This window comes from Lacerta agilis, chromosome 5 (genome assembly GCF_009819535.1).
Source record: "Lacerta agilis isolate rLacAgi1 chromosome 5, rLacAgi1.pri, whole genome shotgun sequence".
In the NCBI taxonomy this organism is placed as follows: Eukaryota; Metazoa; Chordata; class Lepidosauria; order Squamata; family Lacertidae; genus Lacerta; species Lacerta agilis.
The window spans coordinates 75,616,751-75,633,701 of record NC_046316.1 but is presented as its reverse complement, the minus strand read 5'-3'; the positions used below and the strand labels follow the sequence as shown (position 1 = coordinate 75,633,701).

Here is a 16,951-nt window from a genome sequence, read left to right as displayed (position 1 = left end):
GATACATACTTAAAACATACCCAGGGCCTCACCAGTCGTACACTCCAGCATAAAATGACATGGTTGGTGATGTGAAATGTCTCTCATTATTTGTAATGGAGTTTTGCACTGTCACCACAAACAGTAGCTTAGATCTAGAGAAGTACAAGCACAGCACCACTTGCTCAGTATGGTCCCATCCATACCTATAGCTCTTTGTGCTCCCTGAGAAATTATTCCTGGACTTGGGGTACTCTCTGGAACAGCATGGAATGTGGTGCTGGGTTGCAGGTGAAGCAGAAAATTGGAGCCACCTTAGCTAATAATTCTCTTAATTCATGCCAAGGACACTCTGGGTTGAAACCAATATATTGAGAGAGCGGCTCTTCATAAGACAGTATTAATGAAAATCAAAACAATATTAATGAAAATCAAAACAATATCTAAAATTATTCTTTGGCTAACAATATACACTACACCCTTCTTTATTCCAGAATGGCTTCTGTTCATTGCAGGAAGTAGATGCAATAAAATGTAGGGTAATTTTTTTAATGCATTTGTTCCCACCTATGATGAATAGTTAGCGTTTTTGTCTCATTGCTCATAGTAAGTTCTGTGTACAGAGTACAGAATCTATGTCCCAAGACATTGAGCTGCATACGTCATGCAGGATACTATTTGTAATCCAGTAAATACAGTACTTTGTTTGGTTACTGTCCCATCATGATTATTTCCCAGTCTTGAGTCCTAGCCAAGGTCTGAGTTTGGCTCCCTAGATCTTAGGCAGGCCCTTTAATTGGGTACGGCTGACAGTCAGTGGGCTTATTGTCAGCATCCCTGGGACATTTCTCTCTGTTTGCTTCCCTCCTGAGTAAGGAGAGAGGGTTGGGAGAGTTTGGAACAAAATCCTCAACACCTTAATATGTTGTTTGTTGTTTTCTCTGGTGCTACAGTCTCTTCTGATTGTAGGAAAGTGCTCATAAATGGAGGTAAAGGCAGAGAACCTGCATCCTCCCTTGGGAGGACAGGACACTGGAATACCAAACTGAAAGATGTACCCGGAAGGAGGAAAACACACCATGTGGTTCAGTCCCACTCTCCTTCCAACAGCGTACACAGGGGCGTAGCAAGGGGGGGCATAGGGGGCGGTCCGCCCCATGTTCCATAATGGAGGGGGTGACAAATAATCAAGGAACAATTACTGCCCTACTAGGGCAGTTCATAAAAAACTTTAAAAAAAAGCCTGCTCCAAAGGTCTTATCTTACTATACTAGGGATTATATAGCTATATATGAAATTTCAGGCATATCGGTTAATATCTTGACCCTCCTCCACCCAAATAGCTGTTTACTTGGCTGTTTTCCTATGTCGTGAAGGCTGAAATTTCAGTTCAGTGGAGCACTTACTGTTCCCAACCCTAACCCTGTGGAAAGCCATCTAATTAGACTTTAATTTGATTTTGAGATGTTTTTAGGAGGTAATTTAATTATTGTTTGATTTTATACCAATGTTATGTATCTGATGTTAGCCACCCTGAGCCTGACTTTGGCCGGGGAGGGCAGGATATAAATAAAAGTTTATTATTATTATTACTTGTTATTATTCCTTTGTAAGAAAATATTAAATAACGTAAAACCATTTTTGCTGGGGGGGGGAATCAATGGGGGGGGTGACAAGAAATTTTCCGCACAGGGTACCACCTGACCTTCCTATGCCTCTGGGACAAAACATTTTTTTGCCCCCGGGTACCAATTTACCTTGCTACGCCCCTGAGCGTACATGCACAGTCATTATATCCACAAAGCCTGTTAACATGGGGAAGTAATGGACAGGAACAGTGAGTGCATTCCAGCTCCCTCTCCTTGAGTTGATGCTATGTGCAATTTGAATGGCTGAAAAAGACTCACGCGTCCTATAAGACGATCTGAAATGTAAGCTGCAGATGTCATTCCGTAGAAAGATTCCCATTTTATCCCTTCGGAGTTGCTGAGCTCTACACTGCCTGTGCCTAGACCTTATACCTGCGGTGGGCAAAATGATATTTCCTCCTAATGTATCTACTTAAATGTTTAGTCGCTGGCATTACATTCTGTTACCATGCTCTTAAGTAGTTTTGACATGCTGACTTAGTAAGGTGTTTGGTTACAGCCTGGCTGTGACATTTGGAGTAACGCTTACCGTACTTGAAGGGATGGCACAGATGGGGCATTTTCATCACTAGGTCCAGTTTCAGTGACATCCGGAAGACCTTTCATGAGATATTTAAAAATATTTATGGAACTGACAAGGGAAAAAACAGCAATGGGGAACTTGCCAGCACAAGTTCAGTATCTATCATCCTCACACTTTGAAAAATAAAAAGGTCTAAGTAATATCACTTTATAACTGGATCCTAATGATTAACTGGTTAATATTTGAGTTATGAATGCTTAACTGTTGCAAAGATAGTTGGTCCTTGCCTTGGTCTTGCACCTTTATTTGTTGAAATTTGCTGATTTTGAAGTTTTGAATTGTCGGGGACAGTAGTTAACTATTCTGATTGGGCTGTTTTTAAACTATAATTAGGGTGCTTCTTTCAGCTTTGACTCATGTAATCTGAAATTTGCATGCATGTAAATGCAGTTAAAACACCCTGTTTAAGCACTATTTATTAAAGATGGGAAAACTCAATGCCATGAGAAATGGCAATGAGATTTATTGAGTATTGACATTCCATCACTTCCAAAGCCTTATCCAAAAATTCTAGTGGTCGTGGTCAAATCCACACATCTTTCATGTTGTGCTTACATGAATTAGTGAGGTCTGCATTCCTTTAAAATTATAACTGTTTTATGAAAAAACCACCTTTTGAAAGCAAAAATTGGATTCATCAGAAACAAATCATGTCTACTCTCACAATACTTTAACTCTTTCATGCCTCGCCATCTACATAAATTGCATTCGCAGAATTAATGTCACATTTGGTTTGTTCTTAAGAGGTTTCCTCATTCAGTTGACAGAGACTGGAGGCACAACATATGACCCATCTCTGCAAAGGACTTACCTCTCAAAGTGAATCCTACTCTGGTTTGGGGGAGCTAAATATGGGAAAGGGGGTGGCCCTCATTCTCAGCACAACTCCCAAAGATACAAGACAAAAGAGTCGGGCTCTACGCCAAGAGGCCTTCCCTGGGAAATGGTAGCCTCAAGGGGAAGAGGCTGGTCATATATCAGTTTTTGCAACCTCCAAACAACTCCAATATAGTGGTTGACCGAGGCACAGCAGGGGAGGATGTTGATAGCACAATTTGTTGTTTCTTGTTTACAATTGCAAGATGATATAATGCATACTGCAGTGTGACTGCGAGTGGCACATGTACATGCATCTGGCCCCTTTCCTTAGAGCAAATAATTTACATTGGACAAAACTGGAATGGGAACATACGCTTTAGGCAATAAATCCATTGCTCAGGATTAGGAAACAACTGCAGAATGAAATTCTTCTACCAGTTTTCACACATGGCTCAGGGAAATGTATTGATCTTAAAAATGATATACTATTTGTTCCTCTCTTTATCCTCTGCAGTTTCAAATCTTGGATTTCATAGGCAATTGTTCCTCCCCGATTTCAAAAAAAAGATGGTGCTGGTATTTCTTTTTTCCCTACCCTTTAAATTTTTATATAGCTTTTAATGACTTGAGATTAGATAGAGGTATTTTAAAATAAAACAAATCCAAACCACTTTTTATCTTTTCAAAAATCCACTAAATTTGTGATCTTTTGTTGTTGTTTATTATTCATTTGAAAATGGACCAGAGATGAAATAAACAGAAACACAGCTGGCACTATAAAAGCTGGAGTTGCTCTGCAAAGCAAATACATTAGAATACCCATTAAAAATAATAAGCATGATTATTTAGTTATAAGCATTGCATGAGAACAAAAGGGCAAAAGACGTCACTTTTTTATTGCAGTGTCCAGTTGAGAAATACAAGCAATAAAATGGTTTCTACCCACATATACACCCCACTGACCTTTTCCTTATCTTTGCATTCAGTCCAGTGATTCATCTTGCTCGGAGAGTCTGTGTCTGAAATCCTTCCCCCAAATTGTCTGCGTTTTTCTTAAAATCACTACGATTTTGTTCATACATCACCCTGCCTGTTACAAGTAATGATTTAAGGCAGGTTTAAGGCAAGTAGCATAGGTTTGCTGCTTCTTCCTTGTTTATACAGGAAGAAGATAAGTGTAACATGATAATGACGGTGATTTCAAAGTGTCCCCACTGCATTCAGACCAAAAACATTGAGTCTTCCAGTTGAGCTCTGCTGAAAAAAGCCCCCCCCCCAATTCTGCGCAGAAGATGACTGTGCACAGTACTGGTCCCTGGGAAGTCACTGAGAACCTCTCCCCAAATAAGCGCTCACCTGGAGCTCTGGTTGGGTGGCATTTGCTGCATGGCGTGGCTGCAGTGGGTCCATGGAGGCCACCATCCTCCGGTATGGCCAGAGGAGGGGATGGACACCTCGCACTACCTAGCTCCGGCTGCAATGGCCTCTCAGGTATGGACGGGGACTTGGGGGCTGCACCCAACCTGCTCTTGGCCTATTTAAGGGGGTGGCCAGGTGCAAGCCGCCCCCTTGGCTGTTTGCTGCTGGATTTCTTCTTATTTCTTCTTGAGGCAATGCCTCTTTGCCTGTCTGTTGGCTTGGGCCAAAGCAACAGCCTGGTGAACAGTGGGTTAAAATAAGTAATTTAAAACATACTTGGCTGTCTCCCACCCCTCTTTACCTGTAGCTATGATGTGCATGATGCAACAGGACGCCCCTTCCTCTTTCCCCCTTCACACTTTCACTGCCCCACGTTGCTGTCACAACCCCTGCTGGCCCTAGCTCCCATTGTCTGCGCATTGGGTCTGAAGGTCTGAAGCATGAAGTCTCTGCTAAAAACATGGACCCCTCCATTTAAAGCCCTGGAGAGAGGGTTCTCCTGCTTGAGGATTTCCCACAGGTATCTGGGTGGCCACTATGAGAACAGGATGCTGGTCTAGATGGGCCATTGGCCAGACCCAGCAGGGATCTTCCTATGTTCGTCGTGACCTGCTATTGAATTTGGTTGATATTGTAGGAACCTCTTGCAAAGATCTTACAATGCAATGTCTGTTGAATAAATTCTCCAAAGTTGAATGACCAACCCTTTACAATGCCCAATAGTGGCGATAACTTGACCAAGATAAATCTAGAGTCACTCCACATTTGTCTTCTGCTGTTTCCTTATATTCTTTTCATGCAGAAAAATAAAATAGCTTAAGCGGTTGCAACACTTTATATGAACATCATTCCCCTGTCAACAAATGTAATTGTATACCATAAAAATATAAAATCTGCTTCCCATAAGGAACATAAACCTACCCACTCAAAAACCAAACCTACAATAACAATGGTAACTAAAATGCAAGCATTAGTTTTACAAGAGACTTCTGATCTTGGTCTTGCTAAAGATTATTGCTTTTAAGCCGATGAGAATTTTTTTAATAGACTTTTTGTGTGCACACGTGTGCGTATTAATTCCATACCCTATAATGGTATAGTTCATTATTCCTTGACAATTCCCTTTAGATGCATAGCAGAATTTCAGCACTTCTGGATTTCTGCCAGCTAGATCAAAGTAGGAAAAGGCTGGATGATGCTTCCCGGCCCGCTTGAGTCTACTGCAGATAATGTTTGGGAAACAGAGCTGTTCTTTAAATATTACATAAGGTCTTGTTTATGTCTTGATCTCGCCGACCCTAAAGAAAAAGTGAAGAGAGGGGTAGTAAAAAAATCACGACTTTCCAAATATATCAGCTGCCTTTTAAATGCAAACTTTCTATTTTGTGATGCCCCACTTCAGGAGATCTATATACAGTACTATGTCCTCTCTGCTGTTTCTGAGGAATGCACTGGCAAGGTCTTTCTTACATCCTCATTGTACTCATGCTTCAATATTGCCTACTTCCTAATGAGATTCATTTCCAGGGTTTTGAGCTGAAAGGCTGTTGGGGCTGTCAAACTTTTTATGGTAGCTTCTTCTGGCCATAGCTCATTTATTCTCCACATGTGTTGTTTTTATCAAAAAGCTGGCTGCCCCAACTATCTTTCAGTTCAAAACACTGGAGTTGACTCCCATTGGGAAGTAGGTGGGCTGTTTTTCACACCTTCATGAAACCCCTTGGAACAAATCACTATCTGTATATCAGCAGCTGTTCCTGTAATTTCCTGGTTGGGAAAACAGAATAAAAGGTTAAATCTTAAATAATCCTCTATCAGCCGCTGCATGACAAAATTGACAGTTCCCCATGTTTCCATTTGAGTAAAAGAAAATATGCTAGGAGATCCACCTACAGATCTCCTGTTTCTGCTTATTGCTAGGTTTTCATGGCTAATACTGGAGAGGAAATCTTGGCCACAATCCTATGTATACTGTTTGGGAGTGAGGCCCATTCTGGAAATTACATTTGAGTAAACAAGCATAGCAGACCCTCCAAGTGTCCCTATTTTCCAGGGACGTCCCTGATTTAGAGAAGACATCCCGGTTTCTGATTTGACCCCAGAATGTCCCTCATTTCCTTAGGATGTCTCTATTTTCATTGTAGAAATGTTGGAGGGTATGGAGTTATCCAACCTCCAAGCCGTCTGAAGGTATAGAGAAGGATTTTTTTTAATTGTTTAAAGTTTTATTGTTTTTATATGTGTTGGAAGCTACCCAGAGTGACTTGGGCAACCCAGTAGGATGTGTGGAGTATAAATAGTAAAATTATCGTTATGGAATGGGTCGTCCCCATTTTCCTCGGAGGAATGTTTGAGGGTATGGCATAGCCTGCCCATCTTTTCTTTTACATTTACAGATGTTGTGCTTGTGGCAGTTCCTACTGATCTAGATTGACCTGTTCACCCATTGGAATCGTATTCCTTTCTTCTTGGCCTCTTCTTCGAGAGCCAGTGTGGTGTAGTGGTTAAGAGTGGTAGACTCGTAATCTGGGGAACCGGGTTCGTGTCTCCACTCCTCCACATGCAGCTGCTGGGTGACCTTGGGCTAGTCACACTTCTTTGAAGTCTCTCAGCCCCACTCACCTCACAGAGTGTTTGTTGTGGGGGAGGAAGGGAAAGGAGAATGTTAGCCGCTTTGAGACTCCTTCGGGTAGTGAAAAGCGGGATATCAAATCCAAACTCTTCTTCTTCTTCTTCCAATCTCACCAAGCTGGAAGAGCACTACAACCTCATTCCCTAATTAGGATTTATAGTTGCCAATCACTTTCCTCATTTATTTAGCCAGTGTACAATATACAAGACACTAGAGAATTTGAAAGGGGTCAGAGCTCCCCCTTCTACCTTTATACACATTTTGCTTGAGTTATTTAAACAATGACTTTCATTAAGTCTGTGTAACATGTTTATCCCAGGTGTACTTGGGGTTTTTATTTTTCATGCAAATACTCAAGTTGTTCAAATCCCTCCCTCACAAGTGTTCTGTGGATTTTATTTTTCTGGTAAAGTACTCACAAGTTTTGAAACTAAAACACCATCTTTTTCTCAATTGAATAGGAAAGAGCCAGGATCTGCCTGATCTACTTGGTTAATCAGCTGGCCAACATGGAGCATTCATTTCACCATATTCTTCTGTTGGAGATCAAGCACATCACAGACACCTTCTCCAATATCCTGGGCATCCAGAGCAGAGACATTTATCGTATGAGCAACAGTTTCACAGCCATAGCAAAACTTCTTATCCAACAGCTGGAAAACGACGCCACTGCTGAGAGCAGGTAACCCCAGTTCTTTTGTTCCTTTATCTAGGTGACATAGCATATTAATGAATATGTGTGGCATCTTAGATGCACTATGGTCACATTTAGTATATCAGTTGGAAAAGTATTTAACCATCAGATGCCTTTCTTTTTCAAAAGATTATATTTATAATTTTTCAGGAAAAAAATACAACTAATCAAACAATTTTCCAATAAACGTTCAATTAAAAAAATGACTTCGCTTCTACCCTTCCATGGTTTTCTCATGGTTATCTTTTGATGCTGCGTATTATAGTTAATCAACACCTTCTTTTCTCAACTTTATTCTCAAGTTAACTTTTACTGCTTACAGTAGCTTACTCCAAACCTGCTAGCCTACTAACATGTTTACAATATTATTATTTTTTTAATACTGTAATCTACAGACATTTTCCAATCCTCCTTGAAGGCTGTCTCATTTTGTTCTCTAATTGTACTAGCCAAACTTGCTGATTCTACATATTCTTTTAATTTCAACTGCCACTCCCCTTTCATGGGTACTGCCTTCTCCTGCAGTTTTGGGGCATATAATATTCTTGCTGCTGCAGTCATGTACACAAACAAATTCTTTTGACTCTTTGGTACATCTGGTTAGAAGCAGAGTGCCCCCGGGGGTGGGGCTAGCCACCAGTGGGGCGGGGCTAGCATCCCAGGGGGGTGAATGTCCGAGGGGGGGCAGGCAAGCATCCGGGGTGTGTGTGTGGCTGCCCGCCAAAAGTGACGTGGGGGGTGCACCGCCCACCACGAGCGCGGCAATGTCACCCCCCCTCAGGGATTGCACCTGGGGTGGACCGCACCCATGCACCCACCTTTCTCCGCCTCTGCATCTGGTCCAACTATCCCTAGAAGAAAAGATTCTGGTATTTTGGGGAGAGTCCTCTTAATATTTTCCCCCATTTCATTATGTATCATCTCCCAATATCCCTTAGCTACTCTACAAGTCCACTACATATGATAAAATGTACCTCAGACACATTTATTAAAGGATGGTGTTTTCTTATCAGCTGTGGTCTGATGATTGGTCATGTAGATCAGTTATTGGAGGATTTTATAATTGTTGAAGTTTGAGGAGGAGGTTCTTCTCTAAAGCCTGGAGACCATAAATATGTGCTACCAGCTCATATGTGAGTTCTGTAGGACAGCATAAATATTTGAATACAGCTTGTCATGCCATAGTGTGCAGGTGTGGAACTCCCTGAAACAACACTGTCCCTCATTGTACACATGTCCATTGAGCATTGAATACATGGAAGAGATTCCAATGGCCATCAAAGAGCTTATCTTGCAAGCAGTAGAAGAGATGCTAAGAAATCTCATATCAGCCATCTTATTAAGGTACCTGAGAAGGGAAAGGATAAAAAGGTCTGTTTTCTGGGAAGTATTTGTAAGTGTGACTCCATCAATTAGCAGTATGGTTCAATTACTTTGAGGGTCTTTGGTTCATATACTACAGAAAGAAAGGATACATATAAAAAATAGCAAGGATATACCACAGGCATTTTCCCATTCAGCCACTCTCACACAAATACCTCAAACTTCTTTGTCAACTATAGAGTTGACAAAGCAATTTGGGTGCTTAGCAGAGGAAGCTACAGAAAACTACAGAACAACTCTGGTGTGCACTGAAATGTTTACCTTATACACTTTTAGACTGTACCCAAAGTTCATAGTAATAAACCTATATAGAGTTCCAAGTATTTCATCTAACTTGTCTCATTAATCCTTAGAGTAGCCCTCTTTAGATTATTGCAATATCAGTAACCAAAGGATGAGAAAACAGAAGCTTGAATGGCAGAGCCATTCTCTTAACCACAATGTTATACCAGCTTTTTGGTGCTACTGGTAAGAAATTTCCCATTTGCTCAGACGTTTCACTCTTTGAAGGGAATACAGCTAGTACCCAAATAGTCACATTCTCTTTCTTGGTTCACACATTGTTCATTGTTTCTTTGTGTAAACCACTTTGAGGGTTTGGGTTTTTTGGGGGGATTTTGTGGGGGTTTTTTAACAATCAAGTGCTGTATATATTTTCTGAAATTAGATATAGATAGATAGATAGATAGATAGATAGATAGATAGATAGATAGATAGATTACTGGCAACTATAAATGCATAGTTTGAGATTGCAGGAGATGTTTAAGGAAACAGATAAAATAGTATTGGTCTATGGGTAGCATCTAGTTCCTCATGACTGGAGTAGCACTAGCACAATGGGACTTTCCTTTCCTGTGTACCCCTAAACACTGCTGGGGAGGGGTCCCCCAACCCTCTGGAGATTTTAAGAGGGCTGCAGGGGAGAGAATAAGAGGAGGAAGTGCAAGTGAAAATCTGATGTGTTGGACACAACCCTATAACTGTACTGATATAGCTACATGCTACACTTTTTTAACATAGCAGATGTTTTTCAAGTCTGCTTTTCTTAATAAACCCAATAAACATTAGCTAAGGCTGAATATTGGATTATAAAAGTTTTAGAAAAGCCTATTGTAACTGCTACAAGCATAACAATGAGCACCAGTCTTCCTGTCTCACATCTAATACCTTAAAATCCCAGCAAACATCTCATTTCACTTTCCACTGGGGTATATTTTCATTAATGTGATATATCCAGCTGTTTTTCAAATAGCTGTCTATTAGCTCTACGCCACTCAACTTCATAAACACTTTGCTGTACTTGCTTCCCAAAGCAAGTTTTAAATGTTTTCATATGCTCAGCTCTTTAAATAGTTACATTTTATTGAACTTCTAATAAGTCCTGTTCCTTGCACACAATGCAAATAGCCATTTTAAGTGCAAGCATACAAAAAAAAATCCTCCACAACCCATGTTAAATACGATTTTCAAAGCCTTCCTTAAAAATGTCAGCGTGTCCAAATGAAAAGGAAGAGAAAACAGCACAAAGTATGGACACAAACCTGTCAGAATAAAACTCTATTAATTCCAATGGGAGTGCCCTTAACTTCAGCAAAATCATTGGATTTTAAGTGTGCTCAACTTTGACTGGCATGTGCCTAGTATTTTAAAAGCATTCACTCTTACAATAAAATAGCACAAAACCCGTAAGGATAGAGATATGTAATTATTTTATTTCATCTGTCCCTAGCGTGCTCACCAATGAGTGAGTTTCGTATTAAGTAAAGCAAGACAAACTCCTCTGTGCAAACACAGTTCGCCTCATACCTGGTGTGATAATATATGTCCGATGAGGACAAGTCGTTTTTGTTGTCATATGCTGCTAATGTGCAGTAATCCCTTTTAAATTCATTGAGATCCTCATCACTGGTGTTAAGCAGATTATAAAGAGTCAAGAGGAGATGGGAAATCACACATACAATAAGATGCAACACAGATGTCATTGACAATATAAATATGAAAAGCAGCCTTATGTTTGCAGTGGGAGCCAAAATACTGGATAGAATTAAAAATAGATGTAATGGAAACTTAGTGGACTTGAAATTCTGCAAATGTCAGACAAACCAACCTGGCAAACGTGATGAAAGTATTAATTATTAATAGCATTGTATCAGAAAATTGAAGTGTATGCCATATGTATCTCTAAAGGCAACCCATAGGGGAAAGAACTTATCCCTGAACCCAAAAGAAGTGTTCTGGAAGCCCAAAGGAGGTTGAGAGGAATTATTCTGCAGACAAAGCCTATGATAAGATTATAGAGAGAAGCTGGCTGACAAATAAAATGTTCTCAATATGCATACCCTCCAGCATCCCTCTTATCAAAATTGATACACTCGTTTTTTCACCTCAAGCTCTCATGGGAGCCAGCTGGTTCTCACACACGACCAAAAAATGAGCGTCTTTTGGTCTGGTTCTCTGGCACAAGCCAAGTGACTTGTGCTAGAGAGCTGGACCGAGAAACTGGGACATTCCAGAATCCAAAGAGAAGCCAGGATGGCTTCTGTAATTCCAGGATGTACCTATCAAATCAAGATGGTTGAGGAGCAGTGCTTTGTTTCTTTTTTAAAAAATATTTAGGGGTACTCTCATTTTGACTCAAGAAAATCACCATTTTCAAATCGGCAAAAATAAATACAGTAAATGGACAAAAGTACAAAGATTCACAAAATGTTTAGGGGGTATGCTTACCCCTGCGTACCCCCCAGAAAAAGCACTGTTGAGGAGTATGCAAAATGGATTAATATAATCTCTAGCATATAATCTATCTGCTTGGTGAAGTTGCTAGGCTGTAAAGCCACGTAACATAAATATACTTCCAGACATCTTTCTAATCTAAACCTGGCCTTTTTGATGCCATCACCCCTTCCTTGGCTGTTTTTCATAGTGACTTTATTTTAAAGACTATAATTGCAGGCCAAATCTTGCCTATAGGCAGTGCTTTTTGGGGAGGGGGACACGCAGCAGGATGCTTACCCCTAAACATTTTGTGAATCTAACGGGAGAAGAACTTTTTTTTAAAGTTTCTTCTCTAGCATGGTGAATCGCCAGTTCCGTTGCTACCCCCGATGGCAGCTTCCTTTCCTTTCCAGGTGTTTCCTGAGTCTCAGATTGAAGCGAGCGTTTAATGTGTGAAGCAGTGTGGGATGTGGATGTGTGGTGTTTTACTGATGAAAGTCAGGAAGATGTTAGTGCACACAACCTCATGCCAATGTGGAAGTTACTGTGAGCTGTCAGCTGTGTAATATGTACTTTTCTCCATTTACTGTATTTATTTTCCCCGATTTGTTTGTTTGTTTGTTTTTTTATAAAGAATTTATTAAATTTCCCGATTTGAACTATAAAATGGTGGTTTTCTTGAGTCAAAATGAGAGTACCCCTAAACATTTTGTTAGGGGGCAGAAAGCACTGCCTATAGGTGACCACAGTGCCAGACAGCCAAACTCCTCATACCAGGCTGTTAACAGGCAAGCCGTGTGTGTGTGTGTGTGTGTGTGTGTAATGACCAGAGTTGCAAGGCAATGCAATCCATGAATTTCCCAGTCTCCCTCAGCTTCCCATGGAAGATAACTTACGGGTCTCACTAAATTCAATAAGAATGCCTGCCAATCATCTTCATTAAAACATGCCAGGACTTTATTAATCTGCCCTGAAGAACTGCAATAGGACAAGTCGTATTTGTAGATTTAAAAAATGTTGCATTCTATTGTTACTCACTCACAGGACCACCACTGTTTAGGATTCCAGCCAGTTAGACAGACAGCGTGCTAGGCTTTCCTACTATAAGCTGTAACATAAAGAGCACCTCGTTTATATCAGGGTGGCTTATATTGGAGGAAGGAACTTACATTTCTACCTGAACAATGCAGATTCTCTCCCTGACCGTCTCCCCACCCCCACCCCAAATCTTCAGGGGAAAGTGTGGACTTGGTTTTGGGAGTTTGGGACAAGTATTGTTTTACACCAGCGTTGTCCTATTTTTTCCTCAGAGCTATGATTTATTATTTCAGAAGTAAGAACAGGATTTGGTCATCAAGGGCAAGGATCCAAAGTAGGATCTGTGATCAGCTCCCATTTTCAGTTAGGGACCTCTAAAACAATCTCCTCTTTTTGAGGGTAAATCTCTTGTCTTATGAAACTGGTTTGCTCATAGGATTGATGACAGGACACAACAAACCCTCTTGCTTCAAGGCAGCAGTCTCGTGTGCTGTCAAAAGCTGAAGCAACAGAAAGTTATACGTAAAATGAGTTGGTGTTTCCTGCTGGAGTTGTGTTTGCAACATGCACAAAGCCAGTTCAGCGCCAATAGGTCTCAGCTCTTCAACAAGAAGGTTGATTCCATTTGTTACCATTTCCCATCTGTTACTTCACTTTTTACCAATATTCAGTTTAACACTCCATGGCTTCAATCCGTCGTCTGTCATCTGATAGGTGTAGTTTATGCTTGTGCTTCAGATATGCCCCTCGAGTTGAAGTCACTGGCATGTGAACTGGACTAATGGCTGCCTCCCAGGTTGTTGTTTTAAACCATTTTAGATGGTGTAAGGTTGTTTGAAGTTGAACATGGGATGAAGAAACTCAGTGCTGCGAAGTTGGGCTGGGTGCAAACATAAGCTATCTGCTGTTCTTTCCTGGAAGAAATGGTGTTGATGGGAAAATGGCAGCACATAGGTCAATGCTGCCTTCGAGTTGATATGGCTCTTTTGAAATCTGCTGCCCATCTCTACCTCTAGTTTTCTCTAGATTTATAGATTTTCAATGTACCATTCTATACAGAAACCTGTGTGTAAACCCTAATGACCATGGGTCAGCAAGGTTTATCTTTCCTGGGCTGGATCAGTCCCGCAGAGATCCCTCCGTGGGCTGGATCGTGGGCGGGCGTGAGTGAGCAGATGCGATTTTCGGTGTCTGCGCACACACGATTTTTGGCGCCGTGGAAGTGAGTCCCTGCACCGTACTGCGCCGGTTTAGCACAGTTCACGAGTGGGCATCTTGGTTCAGGGGCGGCTCGTGGGCTGGTCAAATGACCTTCACGGGCTGCTTCCGGCCCATGGGTCTTAGGTTGCTGACCCCTGCTAATGAATTTACACATGCTCAAAAGCTGACACTTGTCATGCTTACTCAGTATGCACCATATAGTGAAAGGGACATGGGTGGTGCTGTGGTCTAAACCGCTGAGCCTCTTGGGCTTGCCGATCAGAAGGTTGGCGGTTCGAATCCCTGCAACTGAGTGAGCTCCCGTTGCTCTGTCCCAGCTCCTGCCAACCTAGCAGTTCAAAAGCACACCACTGCAAGTAGATAAATAGGTACCGCTGTGGCAGGAAGGTAAACAGCGTTTCCATGTGCTCTGGTTTCTGTCATGGTGTTCTGTTGTGCCAGAAGTGGTTTAGTCATGCTGGCCACCTGACCCAGAATGCTGTCTGTGGACAAACACTGGCTCCCTTGGCCTGAAAGCAAGTTGAGCACCACAACCCCATAGTTGCCTTTGACTGGAGTCCTTTACCTTTTTACCTATAGTGAAGCACACAGATCTGCAATGGTTGTACAGCCTGAACCCATTTCTTACATGGAAAAGCATTCCACCTCATCATTATTCAGTGTTTGAAGTAGCCCTGACTCTGAGGTTAGATGCAAATATTAAAGATGATTTTGAGTTAACTGTGTAATTTGCAAATATGTGTGTCGACAATAATTCGTTCCTTTAGGAAACCTGCAGTTACTGTACTTATAGGGAAGTGACTTTTCATACAGCAATTGTTGGCCTGAATCCTTTGACATGGGGAATTTTGCATATATCTGATATAATTAAAACCATGTGTTAATTAAAACCATGCAGTATTAGAATGCCCCGGCCCCCTGCTGATCCCAAAGATTCAGGTCATTCAAATGTGAATGAAGAATTTTAATACATAGTGATTTCATCTTAGAAATCAACCATGGTCAACTTAACAACAAACAAGAAAATGCAGATCTACCGAAACCTCCCAACCACAATTCTTGAGAATAACAAGGCATGAAATTTTCATTGTATCCTGTTTTTTTTTTTTTCTTACTAGCCGGATGAACTGAATTCCTTTTCATTGTAAGCGAGGCTTGATCTGCCATATCTGATTTGGCTCTCGCAGCCCTTACACCTTTTATTTTCACTGCCATTCGTCCATTTTTAAGACAGCGCTTTGCCAAGATATGCAATGTTGAAAGTGCATGATGATATTGATGTGCTCTTTGGAAATGATCCAGTGTAGGATTTTTCCCCCCAGGGCCATGCATCTTGATCATGACCATTTGCTCTTAGGAAGGTTCATATCAGGGCTCACCAAGCAACTTTTCACCATTGCTCAAAGCTTTTTTTCAGAACCACTAAAATCACTGTAAGTAGAGATCCTCCTGTAGAATTTATTTTAGCGTAAGTCCTTTAAGGAGAGCAGAATGCTAATCACTTTGGGCTTTATGCAGGTTGCCTCTGAGCTCCCACCTCTTCCTATATTGGCAGTAGGGAGATTTTAATACTGGCCTACCTCTCAAGCTTGTTGTAAATATTGCTGAGATAATGTATGAAAGGCACTTAGAACAGTTTTTTTGGGCATGGCGGGCAGGTTTATGAAATGTTTTCCAAATGTCAAAATTCTAGGGCTATGATGATTTACTTAGACTAGACCCGCTGAAGTTAATAAGCCTAGCTAAGTTAGGGTCAGGGACACGGGTGGCACTGTGGGTTAAACCACAGAGCCTAGGGCTTGCTGATCAGAAGGTTGGCGGTTTGAATCCCTGTGATGGGGTGAGCTCCCGTTGCTCGGTCCCAGCTCCTGCCCACCTAGCAGTTCGAAAGCACGTCAAAGTGCAAGTAGATAAATAGGTACCGCTCCAGCGGGAAGGTAAACAGCGTTTCCATGCACTGCTCTGGTTCGCCAGAAGCGGCTTAGATGAGCGCCGGAACCCCAGAGTCGGACACGACTGGACCTAATGTTTGGGGTCCTTTAAGTTAGGGCCATTGATTTTAGTGGTCTACCCTGAGTGAAAGTTAGCTGAATACCACCCTAGAATTTGGGCAGAACATCTTGGAGTGAAACCTATTCACAATTTTCACCAGTAATTATTTTTATTGCTGACTCTTTTCCTAGAAGAGGCAAGAGAGGAGGAGACTTATCTCCCAGTTGTACATAGTATAAAGGCTATAAGTAAAACATTTCATGCTTGTTCCATTAGTCTTACTTTCCAGCAAACAGTTTGCCTGGAAAACCACATTGTTCTGGAGGTCAGCCTGGACGTAAACAAGCAGAATACAATGTTGTACCCCCTGAAGAGGATCTGCGGGGACAAGTTTTTGGGGGCTGGCATTGGTGAGACAGCACAGAATCCTCTATTCTGAGAATTCCACATGTGTGATATTAGCTAACTAGAGGAGTTTAAAGCCAAGTTAGATACTTTATACTGTAGACTGCTAAGCCATAGTAAACAATGTAGATGCAAATGTAGAACAAAATGTCCCCTTAAAAACAACAGATTGTTACATTTCTATGACCTGACATTGATGCAGACTCTTATGCTGCCTCATACACATTTTACCTTTTACACATTACGTTTAGTGAATTTTCAATCAGACCCCCATACAGTTCATGAGTAGAATGAGGATCTAATAGTAGGAACTCAGAAAAGTTTATGCAATTCACTGTCACAAGATGTAGTGTTGAGTTTAAACCCTTCTCAGATGGTTCCAGAGGGACTCCAAGTATTCAGCGGATGTGCAAACAGGAGAC

The 16,951-nt window shown here is 41.3% G+C and overlaps 1 protein-coding gene across 5 annotated transcripts in view; it reads left to right on the top strand.

Annotated features, from left to right (window-relative positions):
• Positions 1-16,951, top strand: part of VEPH1 (ventricular zone expressed PH domain containing 1) — a 117,191-nt gene that overhangs the window by 43,778 nt on the left and 56,462 nt on the right. For all 5 annotated transcript variants that reach the window (XR_004426680.1, XM_033150513.1, XM_033150512.1 and 2 more), the window contains exon 7: positions 7,543-7,763. Coding sequence is in view for 4 of the 5 variants with exons in the window: in XM_033150513.1 (XP_033006404.1) it covers positions 7,543-7,763 (221 nt within the window). In the remaining variant the exon portion in view is untranslated. The remainder of the gene's footprint in view (positions 1-7,542; positions 7,764-16,951) is intronic.